This window comes from Furipterus horrens, unplaced genomic scaffold (genome assembly GCF_987537825.1).
Source record: "Furipterus horrens unplaced genomic scaffold, mFurHor1.1.pri manual_scaffold_1, whole genome shotgun sequence".
NCBI lineage: Eukaryota > Metazoa > Chordata > Mammalia > Chiroptera > Furipteridae > Furipterus > Furipterus horrens.
Genome location: NW_028327171.1, coordinates 46338991 through 46353548, shown reverse-complemented (window position 1 = coordinate 46353548; position 14558 = coordinate 46338991). Strand labels below are relative to the sequence as shown.

Sequence of the window (14558 nt, the reverse complement as noted above, 5' to 3'; positions counted from 1 at the left end):
CTGGTAAATTTAGATAAGAGATGCTCTTACTTCATAAACATGTACTTCAGATAGACAATGCTAAGTGACTAGAGGCTTTTACCTGCTGCCTTGATGAAAATCTATTCTTAAGTTGTTTGTGTTTTTACTTACTAATTTATTTTCAAGCACATCAGACCACCAGAAGTCTGAGTAACTAAGTGTTGCAAACACTCCACCAGAAAGGGAATTAAATTACCTTGTAGCTATGGAGCACATGTGTGGTTACTTTCAGCACTGAGGTGGATGGATTCTGACGTAGTTCTTTGAAGTCTTTGCATTTACTCTTCCTTTAAACGGAGGAGGGAGAGGAGGAGAACTAATAGCTAGATGGGAACTCTGGATAAGAAGAAATAAAAAGAAAGATATATAATTCCATAAAAAGGTTTCCTTTAAACAAATTGGAACTATTTCAACAATATGATCAATACAATATACTTAAAAAAAAGTTTCCTTTAATCTGAAGCATATTTGGCAAATGTAGGTATACAATTAGACTTAATGAAATGTTCTTAATAAAATCTAAAGATTGCTCTATGAGGAATAAGTGTGTGAATTAGCATCAAAAGTAGTTTTGTATACACAGGCCAACAGAACACTTAACTGAATTTGTTGCATTCACAAGAACATGAGAGGAAAATATCTCAAATCACACTTGATTTCAACACACAAGCCAAAGGACTAATAAACCGCCCACAAAGAATGAAACTATTTTGAACTCGTCATTCTGCAAATACGTACTATAACATTAAGATATGCTTACAGTTGCGTAAAGTAGGGACGTACCTGACCTTTTATTGAAAAGAGGAGGAGCCAAATATCCTGAAAGGGTTGGCACCTGCCTGCGGTCCCTCGGGAACTTCCTGTCGTCACCACACCTCTGGATTAGTTATCTGATCTCTCTCAGAGCACAGCCCTCAGTTGAAACTAAGGCTCTGTGAAGGAAATCCTTCTGTGAATGTGACACACACTCTCCAGTTTCCATATGCTGGGATTATACTTCTTGATCAGTTTGGTGTGCTTGGCAAGATCAGGTAGGTCATTTATTGAATGGTTTCCTTAATTATTTAAAAAACATTACTAGTATTAATGTCATTTTGCATTTTATCATCCTAGTTCCTTAATGTACTTTTAAAATTTTAACCAATCATTGTTAAGAAAAAAGATATGGATTAAATAAATATTCTAATTCTGAAAAATATTATTTTTCAGTAAAAAAAGAAACATTCCTTTGAATTAACTTGTTTTTCTGAGGTTCAAAAATTAAATATGTTGAAAAATCTAGAATAATGTTCTTTTCTTCATTGTTAAAATTTCTGTGCCTTTCCACCTCTATGACATAAGATTATTTGTTGTCTGGAAATTTAAATTTTTATTTTATTAGAAGATCTAATATATGGAGGGTAGGTTTTTATAGCATTTGTGCATTCAGGGTTTATTTAAATTGTTCTTACAGAAAAACATTATTTTTATATATGTAAACCCCTCAGAATGGTGCTGGGCATATAGACAGCTTAAAAATTATTAGTCATAATTAAGAAATAAAAATTAAAACAGTAACAAAAATAAAGTGAAAAGCTTTTTAAAAAACTCAACACCTTTCAGTCTTTTTAGGAATCCAGTTCTTTTTCACCTGGGTTATGATAATGCCGTACATTTTTTTTTAAGGAAAATCTTATATATTAGGATCCATAAAAATGCTCATGCCCTTTGAAGTAGTAAAACAACTTTTAAAAGAAAAAGAACTTACATGCAGAGTTGATTCTGTTATTTATTATACCTTAAAACTAGGTACAGCAGAAGTATACCTACATAGAGAAATGGGTTAAATAAAACTAAAATTTCAATAATGTATGCCTGTTAATAAAGCTTAGAAAGGAAATGGAAAATTTTAAATAGTTGTATTAGAATTTCAGGCTTAGCCCTGGCTCAGTGGATTGAGTGCCGGCTTGCATACCGAAGGGTTGCTGGTTCTCATGCCCAGCCAGGGCACATGCCTGGGTTGTGGGCCTGGTCCCCAGCTGGGGGTGTGTGAGAGGTTTCTCTCCCTCTCTTTTCTCCCCTCCTTTCCCTCTCTCTAAAAATAAATAAATAAAATACAATAAAAAGAATTTCAGGCTTAGAAATAAATTTATTTTTTGCTCAATCCCTCCAGCCTCCCAACCTACCTACCCCGACCCCACAGCTGTCAGTCTGCTCTCTATCTCTGTGTCTGTTTCTATTTTGCTTGTTAGTTCATTTTGTTCATTAGACTCCACATATGAGTGAAATCATGTGGTATTTGTCTTTCTCTGACTGGCTTATTTCACTTAGCATAATGCTCTCTGTCGCAAAGGGTAAGATTTCCTCATTTTTTACAGATGAGTAGTATTCCATGGTGTAAATGTACTACAGGTTTTGTATCCACTCATCTACTAATGGACCCTTGGACTGCTTCCAAATCTCGACTATTGTAAAAAATGCTGTAATGAACATATGGGTGCATATATTCTTTCGAATTAGTGTTTTGGGTTTCTTCAGATATATTGTGGAATCACGGGGTCAAGAAATAAATATTTCTTAATTTGTGCTTTTGAAGTTGATTTAATGGTAGGTTAAATTACTAGTGATGATATTTTTAACTGAGAATCAACATTTTAAAGTGTGTTTATCATTTTTTAAATTTCAAAAATGAACATAAATTTTTAACTTAAGAGGAGAGGGGTTAACCATAACACAAAAACCTGACGATGATTTGTGACTACTTCTTCTGGTCTCCCATTATATATCTCTATTTATAAAGTAGCAACTTAATTTTTTTGTGACCTGCCTTTTTACTTAATGTTACCTCATTAGTAAAATCTTGTTTTAAATAGGTTCTAGAAGATTCATTGCTGCATGATAGAATCTAAGCAGACAAGCGACATACCGCAATACACTAATGTAGCTAGAAGGAAAAGATATGATTATAGCTGTAAGCTAAATCTGGATTGCTCAGTATCTGCAAAACTGTGAACTTAGAACTTTCATGGGGGAGGTTACTGAATAATATGTATATGAGAGCAGAAATTATTAATCACTTTTTGCTTTTGCCTTGTTTGCCTTGCAGACCAAAAATAAGCAAGTGTTAGGATGTGATTCAGAAATCCCAAGGATACAAGTCATCCACTTTCAGAGATTTTTGTTTTGTTATTCTAGCCTCTGTAAAATCACGATGGGAATGCTGGCCATAATCTTACCAGTGTACAAGGCACAACAGAATCTCCTGGGAAATTGGTTAGAAAAGCAGAGACTCTCCTCGCAGAGATCCAGACTCAGGAAGTCTGGTGTAAGATCCTAAAATATGCATTTTTAATAAACCCTCAAGATTTTTCAGCTACGGGTGGTTCAAGGAACATGACTGATAAATACTGTGTTAAATTAAGACTTTCTAAAGTTACTCTGTTATCAAACTTTTAACCTATGGTAACTTGTGTAAACCAGGTAGATATTTTCCTAGAGAAAAGAGCTTAGTGCCAAACACAGAGAATTATTTCCTAAGATATGGGAAATCCTCTCCAAGTGATTTATAATTTCGTGTGTGTGACTGACTCATCCTTCTCTAACACAAAAGCTTAGGTGAGTGAGGGGGTGGAGTGTGAATGCACATACTTTGTACATGATTAAGAGATGAGAGTGAAGAAACCTGGCATCTGATTTGTTTTGTAAATTGTATCCTAAAGAAATATCAGCCCCAGGGTTCAAAGTAGAGATATCATTCCAGCCTAGAGGGCATTTTGCCCATATGCTTCTTGCCTCTCTGCCTCGAGTTTCCCATTCTAGCCCAGGACGGGGTTTTTAATGCCAAATTCAGGTGGTTCTCTGCACAAAAATATACACTGAGTTACTTCTCATATTTAAAAAATGAAGTAGAATTTCATGGCAGTGACATGTCTACTCCCCCTTCTAATTTCTCTTAAAAAAAGGAGTCCAACTTATTTTCTGATTTTTATCCAAGGCAAACTTTCTGGCCTAAAAAGATTTTTATTTCTGGGACTTTTAGAAGTGTCCCCAGAAAAGTGTTTTCAGGCAAGCATAAGACTGTGCTCAGTGTGGGTTGCTGGAAACATCCTGGTTCCATCAATTAACATGCGGTGAGCTGTGTCCCAGACACTGACTGGCATTCATTGCCCTGCATGCAGACTGCTGGACAAAGCATCTCTTAATCTTGGTCTGAGTCTCAGTAAATATTTTCAGGCAGCATTGAGCTGGTATACCTGACCTTGGACTTCTGTTCTAAAGAAGTTATTAACACACATCTGTGTCATGTTCGGGGGTGCTAGCTAGCTTGAGCCTGCCTTGGAACTCAGAACTTGAAAAAAAAAGTGTGAGTCAGGGCCATGCTTGCTTTACTTCCTTATGGATACCGTGCATCAAGGTTAAATTAGGTGGCATTTCACAGCTGTCACTTGGGTATAGAAGTTAGTGGACTAAAGATCACCAACCGTGGGCCTAAGAGAAACATACTTTCAATTTTGATAACTTGACTCAGCCATTCAGGCGGTATATGAACCTACCTTTGCTTATTGACTCTCACAGAATGTCAGAACTTTCTTCTTGCACACACACCCGTGCTTCATCAGTGGGTTATTTCTTTCCACAGCTCCATCATCTTTCTGGATGTGAATGAGGTGTTTCCTCTTTCTGTAGAAGCTTAGCCCCAATCAGAAATGTGGGGTATGTTATCAGTTCCTCCAAAGGCAGCGAGTAACTAAGTGAGAACCGAGGCAGCATGGGCAGCTTTATTTAGTTTCAGGGCAGTGTCTTGTGAAGACAGAGCAAAAGCTCCTTTGGAAGTTTTGCCCAGGGTTGTCTGTGCTTAGTCTTATCTCAGGGACTCTACAATTGAGACTCATGAAATAAGTCAGTCTAGGGAAACAGACATCTCTCTCTTCCCTGGGTTGTCTTCTAGAGAAATATAGCTGGTTGTTAAAAGCAGAGATGTCCTTCCAATCAAGAAGGCATTCTGTCTATCCAACCCAATTTTCTCTGGCAAAGAGAGAACAAAATTACCATTGTATTTAATCCCTAAGCCTGAGAATAAGAGTAGTAGTTTATTTTGCACATGAATAGGTACAAAACCTCCCCCACAGCTATCCCCCAACAGAGTGACCATGATGGGGGGCTTTATTTAACCTTTCAGTGTTAGAAATGGAAGTCCATCAACCTCAGTCTTCAAGGGGAAAGAAAACAAATTGGAAAACTGAGGGCCTGTTTTGATTTGGACAGAAAAAGTAAAATTTCTGCCTGGTCATTTTCAAAAGACTTAATTTTTTTCACCCTGATCTTTCCACAAAAGTATGAAGTTATAAGAACCTTTTTGTTTGTTTGTTTTTATTGAGCTATAATTCACATACCATTCAATTCACCCATTTAAAGTACAATACAGTGTTGTTGTTTTGTATGTTCACAGATATGTGTAACTATCACCAGTCAATTTTAGAACATTTTTATAACCTCAGAAAGGAACCCAGTACCCTTTAGCTACTGCACCTCAACCTCCCTATCTCTTCCCTTTCCCCAGCCCTATGTAACCACTAGTTTGCTCTTTGTCTCAATAGATTTAACTATTCTAAACACGTCATATGAATGTAATCACAGAGTATGTGTTTTGTGTGTTTGTGTATGTGAGACTGGTTTTCACTTATCAAAATGTTTTCAAGATTTATCCTTATTGTAGCATATGGAACCGTATTTGTTAACTAAAGGGTATTTAGTTAGTAAAAAAAATGCTGCTTGAAATAAAGGTGATAAAACACTTATCAGGTTAACATTCTAATTACAAGACAAAGTATGGTTATTTTCAGGTCTTTTAATTGAAATTAAAAGAAATTTTAATTTCCTCCTATATTTGTTTTTTCAGATTTTGGTTGTCTTTGGTTCAAAGACTGCCTTGGACATTTGTTTTCCTGAATAGATGCCTCTTATTTCTTTTGTATCAGCTATCTTGCATATCTTAGAATTTTGTATCCAAAAGGAATGCTTGAGATTAGCTAAGTCTCTAAGGAATGAGGAACCAACCTCTCCTTTTAATATGAGAAAACTGATGGCTCAAGTAGGCTATTCGTTTTACCTTGTTAATGACAAGGTAAAGGTGAAATAAAGGTGATAAAACATTTATCAGGTTAACATTCTAATTACAAGACAAAGTATGGTTATTTTCAGGTCTTTAATTGAAATTTTTGTTTTTTCAGATTTTGGTTGTCTTTGGTTCAAAGACTGCCTTGGACATTTGTTTTCCTGAATAGATGCCTCTTATTTTTTTTTTTGTATCAGCTATCTTGCATATCTTAGAATTTTGTATCCAAAAGGAATGCTTGAGATTAGCTAAGTTTCTAAGGAATGAGGAACCAATCTCTCTCCTTTTAATTTGAGAAAACTGATGGCTCAAATAAGCTATTTGTTTTACCTTGTTAATGACAGAGCCAGAACCAAATCCAGTTCTATGGCCAGGGTGAAGGACTCCCATCTGTATACTGGCCAATGAAATTTATTTTTTTCCAAAATTCTTCCAAAATGATGGAAGAAAAGGAATTAATACTTATTGAGCACTTGCTTTATATCAAATCCCACACTAAGTGATTTTACCTATATTTTTTATTTAGTCTTAATAACAACCCTATGAGATCAATACTGTTAACCCAACTTATCATTAATATAATCAACAAATACTAATTTTTTAGCATTTACTATGTACCAGGTAACGCTTTAGATAATTCATAGACATTATCTCTAATTCTCACAACAGTCCTGTCAGGAGGCCTGGGGTTAGTGTGAGGCAAGTGAAGCACTCATAAGGTATAAAATTTATGGAGGGAAGGGACACTAAGGTAAATTATGTATACTTTTAATTTTTAATGCAATAAAAATGATCTTTTATTTCTCATGATGTTTTAAAGCAGTATTTAAAAGATACTTTAAAAAAAAAAAAGATACTTTAAAAAAATTTATTTCCTGATTTTCAGAGAGAGAAAAACACCAATTTGTTGTTCCACTTATTTGTGCATTCATTGATTGATTCTTTTCAATTAATTTATTTTTATCCTTACCATGCTTATTGATTTTAGAGAGAGAGGAAGGGAGGGAGGGAGAAAGGGAGAGAAACATTGATGTGTGAGAGAAACATCTATTGGTTTCCCCCCACACATGCCCCAGCTAAGGCCCAAACCTTCAACCTAGGAATGTGGCCTGACCAGGAATCAAACCTCCAACATTTAGGTTTACGGGACAATGCTCCAACCAACTGAGCCACACCAGCCAGGACCATTCATTGATTCTTGTATATGCCTTGATGGGGGATGAACCTGCAACCTTGATGTATTGAAAGGATGCTCTAACCAACTGAGCTACCTGGCTAGGTCCTAAATGATACCTTAATATAATTTAATATTTTAATGAAAACATTAACATGCATATTATTAATAAGGCATATTAAAATGTGTTGTTCTAATAACGCCTAATAAGCTATATGCATAAATAATATCCTAATACAATATTTTTATTTATTTATTTATTTCCCAGCTGAGGATTTATTGGCGGTAAATGTGACCATATAAAAACATAAGTAATAAAAAACAGAGTCACCATGTGCTTTCTCCCCACAGAGTCCTCACCCTGGGACTCTGAAACCCCCTTCTAAGAAACAGAGAGCAAGGGGGAGCCCCAAAACCACCAAAGAAGGCCACAGCCCCTGGGCCTGTGTAGCCCCCCCACACCCTTCTGGCTGGGGTGGGAGGCACTGTCTCAGTGCATCCGTTATTTGAAGCCGGACAGCTCACACAGCTGGCCCTTGAAGTCCAGGTCAACGATGAAGTCCAGGTTGTGATTATTCTTGGCACTGGGCTCCATGCAAATGGTGCCAAAGATCTTGCCTGTCTTCACTGTCAGATAGTCCTCCATGTAAGGGGATTCACTTCTGGTGGAGAAGCTGGTCCTCTTGCAGCAGCCGGTAAATTCCATGTTGAAGTAGGCCTCCAGGGTGTGCACTTAAGTCGTTCCGCTTCACTTGCAGGCAGAAGGGAGAGATGAAGGCCATGTCTTCCACCTTCACAGTGTACATGTACCTTTGTTATGAGGCAGGCATTGATGACCAGCTACATGGGATCCACCACATTCACCAGGGGGTCCTTGATGGCCGTGTCTTTGATGCAAGACATGTCAAAGCCATACACGTTCTCCCACCAGTGGATCTCTTAGTCTTTGTATTGCTGGACCTCGATGGCTGTCATGTACACTGTGTTACAGCGTGGCTCGGTCTGGGAAGATGAGGCCATCGGGTGCCTGCCATTTGTCTCGGGCATAGAGCATGGTGTTGAGCACTGACTTGCAGAAGAGACAGTAGCCCATCCACTTGCTGATGATGAAGTCAACCTTCTCCACTGGAAGCTCCACCTCCTCACCTTCCCCTTGATGATGGTCACCACATGGTCTCTTGTTGGCTTTGACAATCTTCACCATATAATTAGAGATACTGGAACGCTTGATTCAGGTGACCTTGCGGGCCTGGCACCCAACATGCAGAGAATCCCCGTGCCTGGGCCCACGTCCAGAGCCACCTTGCCCTTGAAGAGGTGCCGGTTGTGAAACTTTGAGTTGCGGTAGATGAGGGTGTGCTCCTTGTCTTTCAGCATCTCCTTGTGGGCGGAGGAGTTAAAGTAGTAACCTTCGGACGTCCTGTCCTCAGCGTTGGGCTTCTCGTTCCTTTCTGCTGGGCCACAGGAGACCTCCAGGATGCAGTTCACACCTTGGGTGCCTCCATCTTCACCAGCACCTACTCTTCGAGCCGCCGAGCCCCCCTGCCCCCAAGGCAATATTTTTAAAAGATGAAAATCAATGCAAATAAGTCCATGACGGACAACATACCAAAATTTTAAATAGACTATTGTTTGTTATACAACTCTGTGCATTGGGAAAAATCCTTTTTGATCAAGCCATGCCACCTCCATTTCCTTGCTGGACAGTTTATGGGGGCTAACAATGATGTGTGAACAGATTGTTGGGAAGGAGTATATCTATAGCCTTTTCTTTGTTTCTTTTTTTTTTTTTTTTTTTTTTTTGAGAGAGCTTTTATAAACTTTTTACACTTGGTTGAAAACATGGGATATTTTGATTAAAAAAATATATATATAATGTTCTTTTACTTCAGGCTCAGTTTGCCTCTGGAAGCACTGTGTAACAGATTGTCATTATTATGATAATTTCACCCATGGGAAACTGAAGCCCAGAGAGGTGAGGTAATTTATTTACCAGAGGTTGCATAGCTAGTGGGCAATGGAGGTAGACCTCCGACCTAGGCCTCACCCCATAACCTGTGCTCTTCCTAAAATCATGTTGCATTTTTGTTTAAGACATTAGACCATTTTTCCGTAAATAGGCAGATAATAAATATTTTCAGCTTTGTGGGCCATTAGTCCCTCAGCTCTGCCTTATGGCAAGGAAGCAGCCATAGGCAATATATAAATGGGCATGGCTGCATTTAATTATAACAAAACATCTTAGGCACAAATACGTTATCTTTGAAGGTAGTTTTGGCCAGATTTCCTTGATATCCTACTTGGATATGTTTCATTTAATGTAACAGAGAGAAGGCAATAAATGATAATCAGGCCTGCTCTACATAAGGAGCCTGAATTCCTCATTGGATGGGAGACATCATCCATCCCATTGTAATTTTCCACTTGTCAACAGGAAATGGTATTTCAAAGTAATTGAATTTCAAAGTACTCTGAAAAGGAAAGGCAAAGTTTCTCCTGTTTCAGTTAAACTCTAAGAGAGGTGAAGCTTTAGAAACCAGTTTAACTCGTTCTGTGGTTACTCAGTTTGACTCTGTTAATGCTACCCCTTAGCAAACTGACTTTAACAAAACAAAAAAACAACCAAAAAGAAGCTTGCTTTCTAAAGGCTTACAAATAGTTAATAATTTTAGTAATGACAACATAAAGTAGAACTTAAAAACTGAGAGTGAAGCAATTTAACAAATTTGCTATTCTCAAATATCTAGTTCTTGCGTGCTCTCCAAATTACCTGAGAATTTAAGATCCAACAAGACAAATTCCTTTGCGAGGTGCTGGGAACCCTGGACAAACAAAATAACACAGTACCTGCCCTCAGGGAGCTTAAACTAACTTCTAACATGGCCCCAAATAACATATATTTAATGTTTCCTTAAAGTGTTATTAATTCTGAGGCGAAAAGTGTTAATAATCTTAGGTAACTTTAAGAGCAGCAGAAATAGGATGCATGACCCATTTTTGTTTGCATATTATTTTCCAGGCCTTGTCACCTGCAGCTATATATTTTTTGCAGATACATATTCACATAGTTTGCTGTAATGCACATGTCATTTCTTAGTCCATTTATTTTATAAATATTACATAATGCACTGTTTTTAGTGTTCATATGGATCATTCTGAATGACTAAGTAATATGTCAACAGGTGGATAGTTATTCAGGAAACATTTATTAATGCCAACTCTGAGCCAGGTCCTGTTTTTGGCAATACAAAAATGGATAAACAGACAAATAGATCATTTATCTTGGAACTTCTACACTAGAGGGGGAAGTTATTTCAGAATAAGGAAAGAATGCTTCAGGTATGTGATATGAGAAAATCAAGTAACATTTTAAGTGAAACTCTGAAGTATAATTCAATACAAGAAGAAAGTAGGATAATATCTATAAATCCTGAGGGAAAGAATATTATTCAAAATCAGGCCATCATTTAGGCCAAGGAATTCATTTACAGATATGAATGAATTTAGGAAACATATTATTCATTATTAGCCCTTCTTGAAAAGACAGCAAGAGCTTTTCACCCAGGGGTGAATGGGAAAGACAAAGAAAGGGACTCACCGTAAACAGTGATTATGTACATTATTGTAAAACTGCATAACTGGGGAACTATGTATGATTCCCAAAGATAATTGTTATACACAGCTTATTCTCGTTATTCATGGTAGTTATGTTCTATAAAGTCACTGTAAACACTCGATTAGCAAATACTAGACCATTGTTCCTAGGGAGAATACAGGGTTAGCTTCCCAAGAGCTTCTGTTTATGTTTTTGTTGACTGGTCAGTACATAATCTTATTTTATGTGCATTTCTGTTTAAAGACACCTGATTTAATATATATTTTGACCCATAAACATTGATTTCACAGTCAACAACACTATAACTCATGCCCGAACAAAGCTTATCTAACCCGTATGGCACATCACAGCATTCTTGAGTTTAGAATACCAGACCAAAAAAGAACTAAAGAAAAAAAAAAAAGAAATACCAGACAGCATGTAAGATCTAGGCTTGGGGGCCATTTTAAACAGGAAAATCAGTCAGAAAAAGCGCAAGAAGCAAAAAAACGTGACAGTAAGTAGAGAGTGGAAAAGATATATATTTTAAAAGATTTTATTTATTTATTTTCAGAGAGAGGGGGAGGGAGGGAGAAAGAGAGGGAGAGAAATATTGATGTGTGGTTGCCTCGCGCACCCCCAATTGGGGACCTGGCTCACAACCCAGGCATGTGCTCTGACTGGAAATCAACCCGGTGACCCTGAGCCATACCAGTCAGGGCCAAAAAAAAAAAAAAAAAGATATTTTTTATGAGAGTTGAAATAAGAAGACAGAGTGTTGTGGTGTTTGACCTCAGCTGAGAGTGGACGTGAGGGGTAACTCAGATTTTTTGCCACTCTGCACATGTCTGTGAATAACCACAAAAGCATCTCAAGTGTTGACTTTGGGGGTTACAAGTAAATTTTAGCAAGTAGGTAAATTCACAAATATAATATCCACAAAGAAGATTAACTGTATTCTGACAATGGGAACAAAAAGTGCATGTTTGTGTGAATATGTGTATGGCTGAGGAAGAAGTCAAAGAGATTATGAGACTGTGTAAGTGTCTTAATTTTCTCATCTTTCTTGGTAGGGAACAGATTTAGTAAATAGAGCAGGAACTCTCTGTGATTGATATACCACTATAGAGGCTTAAATATTTCTTTCTTTGTTTGTTTATTTATTTATAGAGAGAGGGGAAGGGAGGGAGAAGGAGAGGGAAAGAAACATGAATGTGTGGTTGCCTCTCGCACACCTCCAACTGGGGACCTGGCTGGCAACCCAGTCATGTACCCTGACAGGGAATTGAACCTGTGACCCTTTGGTTAGAAGGCTGGCACTGAATCCACTGAGCCACACCAGCCAGGGCTTAAATATTTATTTTTAAACTAAAAAAAGAATCACCAGATGAGCTAAAAATAATTTTGTAACTAATAAATATCAGGAGGTAGAAGTTAGGTTGGTGGGGACAAGTATTGACTATGCTAATGCCCTCCTCATGTATAACAGAGGATCACTAGACATTGTCTCAAGTTACTAAAGCAAGGACTAGAGCAGAGTAAGGAAATAAACTGTTTTGACAAAGGTCAGCAGCCGGACACATGGCAGAAGTCAGCAATGTGCTCCACAACAGTCTGAGGCAGTTTCCTGATATTCCAAAAAATCCTTGCTAGCGGTTCACATTGGTGTAAGTCTGAATAAATATACCTAAGTTCGGAGCAGTTCTGCATAGTCTACTTGTGGCCTACGGTCCACACATTTACACCCAATGAAATTGAGATTTAAATATTTCATATAAAGTTATAAAGGTTAACACCAAAAGAATTAAAGCAAGCCCCAGTATGAGCAAGAATACATAAATGAAAATGGCAATCCATATAGCAGAAGATAGGTATAGAACCAAGAAAGCACTACAATGAGAAAATACAGCATTACCATATTCAATCCAGTTGCGGCAGTTTGGGTCCTCCAGGAAGCAAAAACCAAGATTGAATTGGATATGCAAAGGATGTACTGTAGAAAATGTGCATGAAAGATAAAGAAGAGGCTACCGGATACGAGGAGGCAGAGTGAGACTTCCCACCATGCTATGGATCTGACATCTGAGAAAGGAGTGGGGGAAAGGAAGGATTGGGTAGGATGAGCTTCAGCAAAGTTCTGAGAATATTTCAACCAGGCCAATGGGGAGTCCCTGAGCCAAAGCTGCCTGTTATTGGAATCTTACATGAGGCAGAAATGGCCTGTCTGGCCCGGCTCCAATAGCCCACAGTGGTCAGTCATTGGCTGGGAGCAGCCCCAGGGAGCGATGGCTTCAGTGTGAATGTGGACCATTCCGGAGGCACAGTCAACTTAACTGTGCTCCCCAAAGAAGGTTCACTTGAAGGCAGATCTGAGTAAGGCCCTTCTGTGGCCTTCACAGCAATTATATCTGTTATGCCAATAGATATGAACTCATCTATTTTTTTTTTAAAGGCTCTCAAGTTGGGTCATAAAATAAAACCTAGCTAGATGCTATATATAAGACCTTTTAAGGGGATTCAAAGGTTTTAAAAGGATAAAAACATGCTCAGCAAATGCTAACAAAAAGAAAAAGCCAAGTTATGGCTTTACTGTCATTTGGTGGAATTCAAGGCAAATAAAACACATAATGAAAAAGGATATAATTTCTGAAACGTTATGTGTAGGTAATAAAAGTAAAAATCTATGAAGTTAAAATTTAATAGTTTGGGGAACTTGAACTTGCCCTTGGTGTGACATTGTTATACTTTGGGAAAGAAGTGCCCTGTTGTTGGTATTTAGATACATTATTTCCAGGTGATAAGTGAACAACATTCCTGATTCCCAGGCCAGTCCATCTCTCTATTTAAATTCTTATTTTACATTATATCTCTGTTACATGGCATAAATCACAGGTTGCAGTTTTATACTTGTTTGTGTTTTATTTCATTAATGCCTGAACCTTCCTTGGAAATGCCACCTGACACAGAATTTAGCATAGAGCAGACTCTTGTTGAATGAACTATACATTTCCTGTGAGGATGAGACATAATATATATAAAGCTGTTGTAATATTTAGTACCGAAGAGAGGAATTAGGGAAAATCTAATTTTCACTCAGTACTTGGCAATGGACTTTTCCAGAGCACAATGCCATTATAAAAATAACTAGGACATTTAAAAATATATGAAATCTGAGTGGTTCTATCAAATGAAAATAAAAATTTATTTGTACTGCTATCCTTGTCTTTCACTAACTTTGCATTTTTAAGGACTTCTAATAAAGACCAGCAAGTCAAGGAAGTTGGTTGAGCCATTTCATAGATAATGAAAACTGGCAGTTCCTGCTGAAAAATAGCTCAGGCCCAAACTTCACAAGTCTTCTCTGAGTCTTTCAAGGACTCAGATATGAGCCTTTAGACACACTGGCTCATCATGCTCATTTGGCTCAAAATAAACAGGCATAACAAACAGTTTTCTCCAGTAAGAACTCATTCATAATTATCTCCACAGCATTCCTCTCTTGGGCAGGTAGATGGCAAGTGAAAGATGACATAATTCCCCTCAGCTACCTGGTGAGTCAGTGGCACAATCAAGAACAAAACCCAGTTTTACTGATGGCGAAGACAGAGGGGCTCAGCCCTACCTACCCTGTGACACCTCCCGTTCAATGAAGTGACTAAACAGTCAATTATTTA

The 14558-nt window shown here is 37.7% G+C and overlaps 1 protein-coding gene and 1 pseudogene across 1 annotated transcript in view; one reads left to right on the top strand and one right to left on the bottom strand.

Moving 5' to 3' along the window:
• The first annotated feature begins 899 nt into the window (after positions 1–899).
• LIPH (lipase H) overlaps positions 900–14558 on the top strand; it is a 37952-nt gene continuing 24293 nt past the window's right edge. The window contains exon 1 of the mRNA XM_090275090.1: positions 900–1052. Coding sequence (XP_090131216.1) covers positions 1004–1052 — 49 coding nt within the window. The 5' untranslated portion in view covers positions 900–1003. The remainder of the gene's footprint in view (positions 1053–14558) is intronic.
• LOC150021019 (protein arginine N-methyltransferase 1 pseudogene) lies at positions 7792–13195 on the bottom strand (annotated as a pseudogene).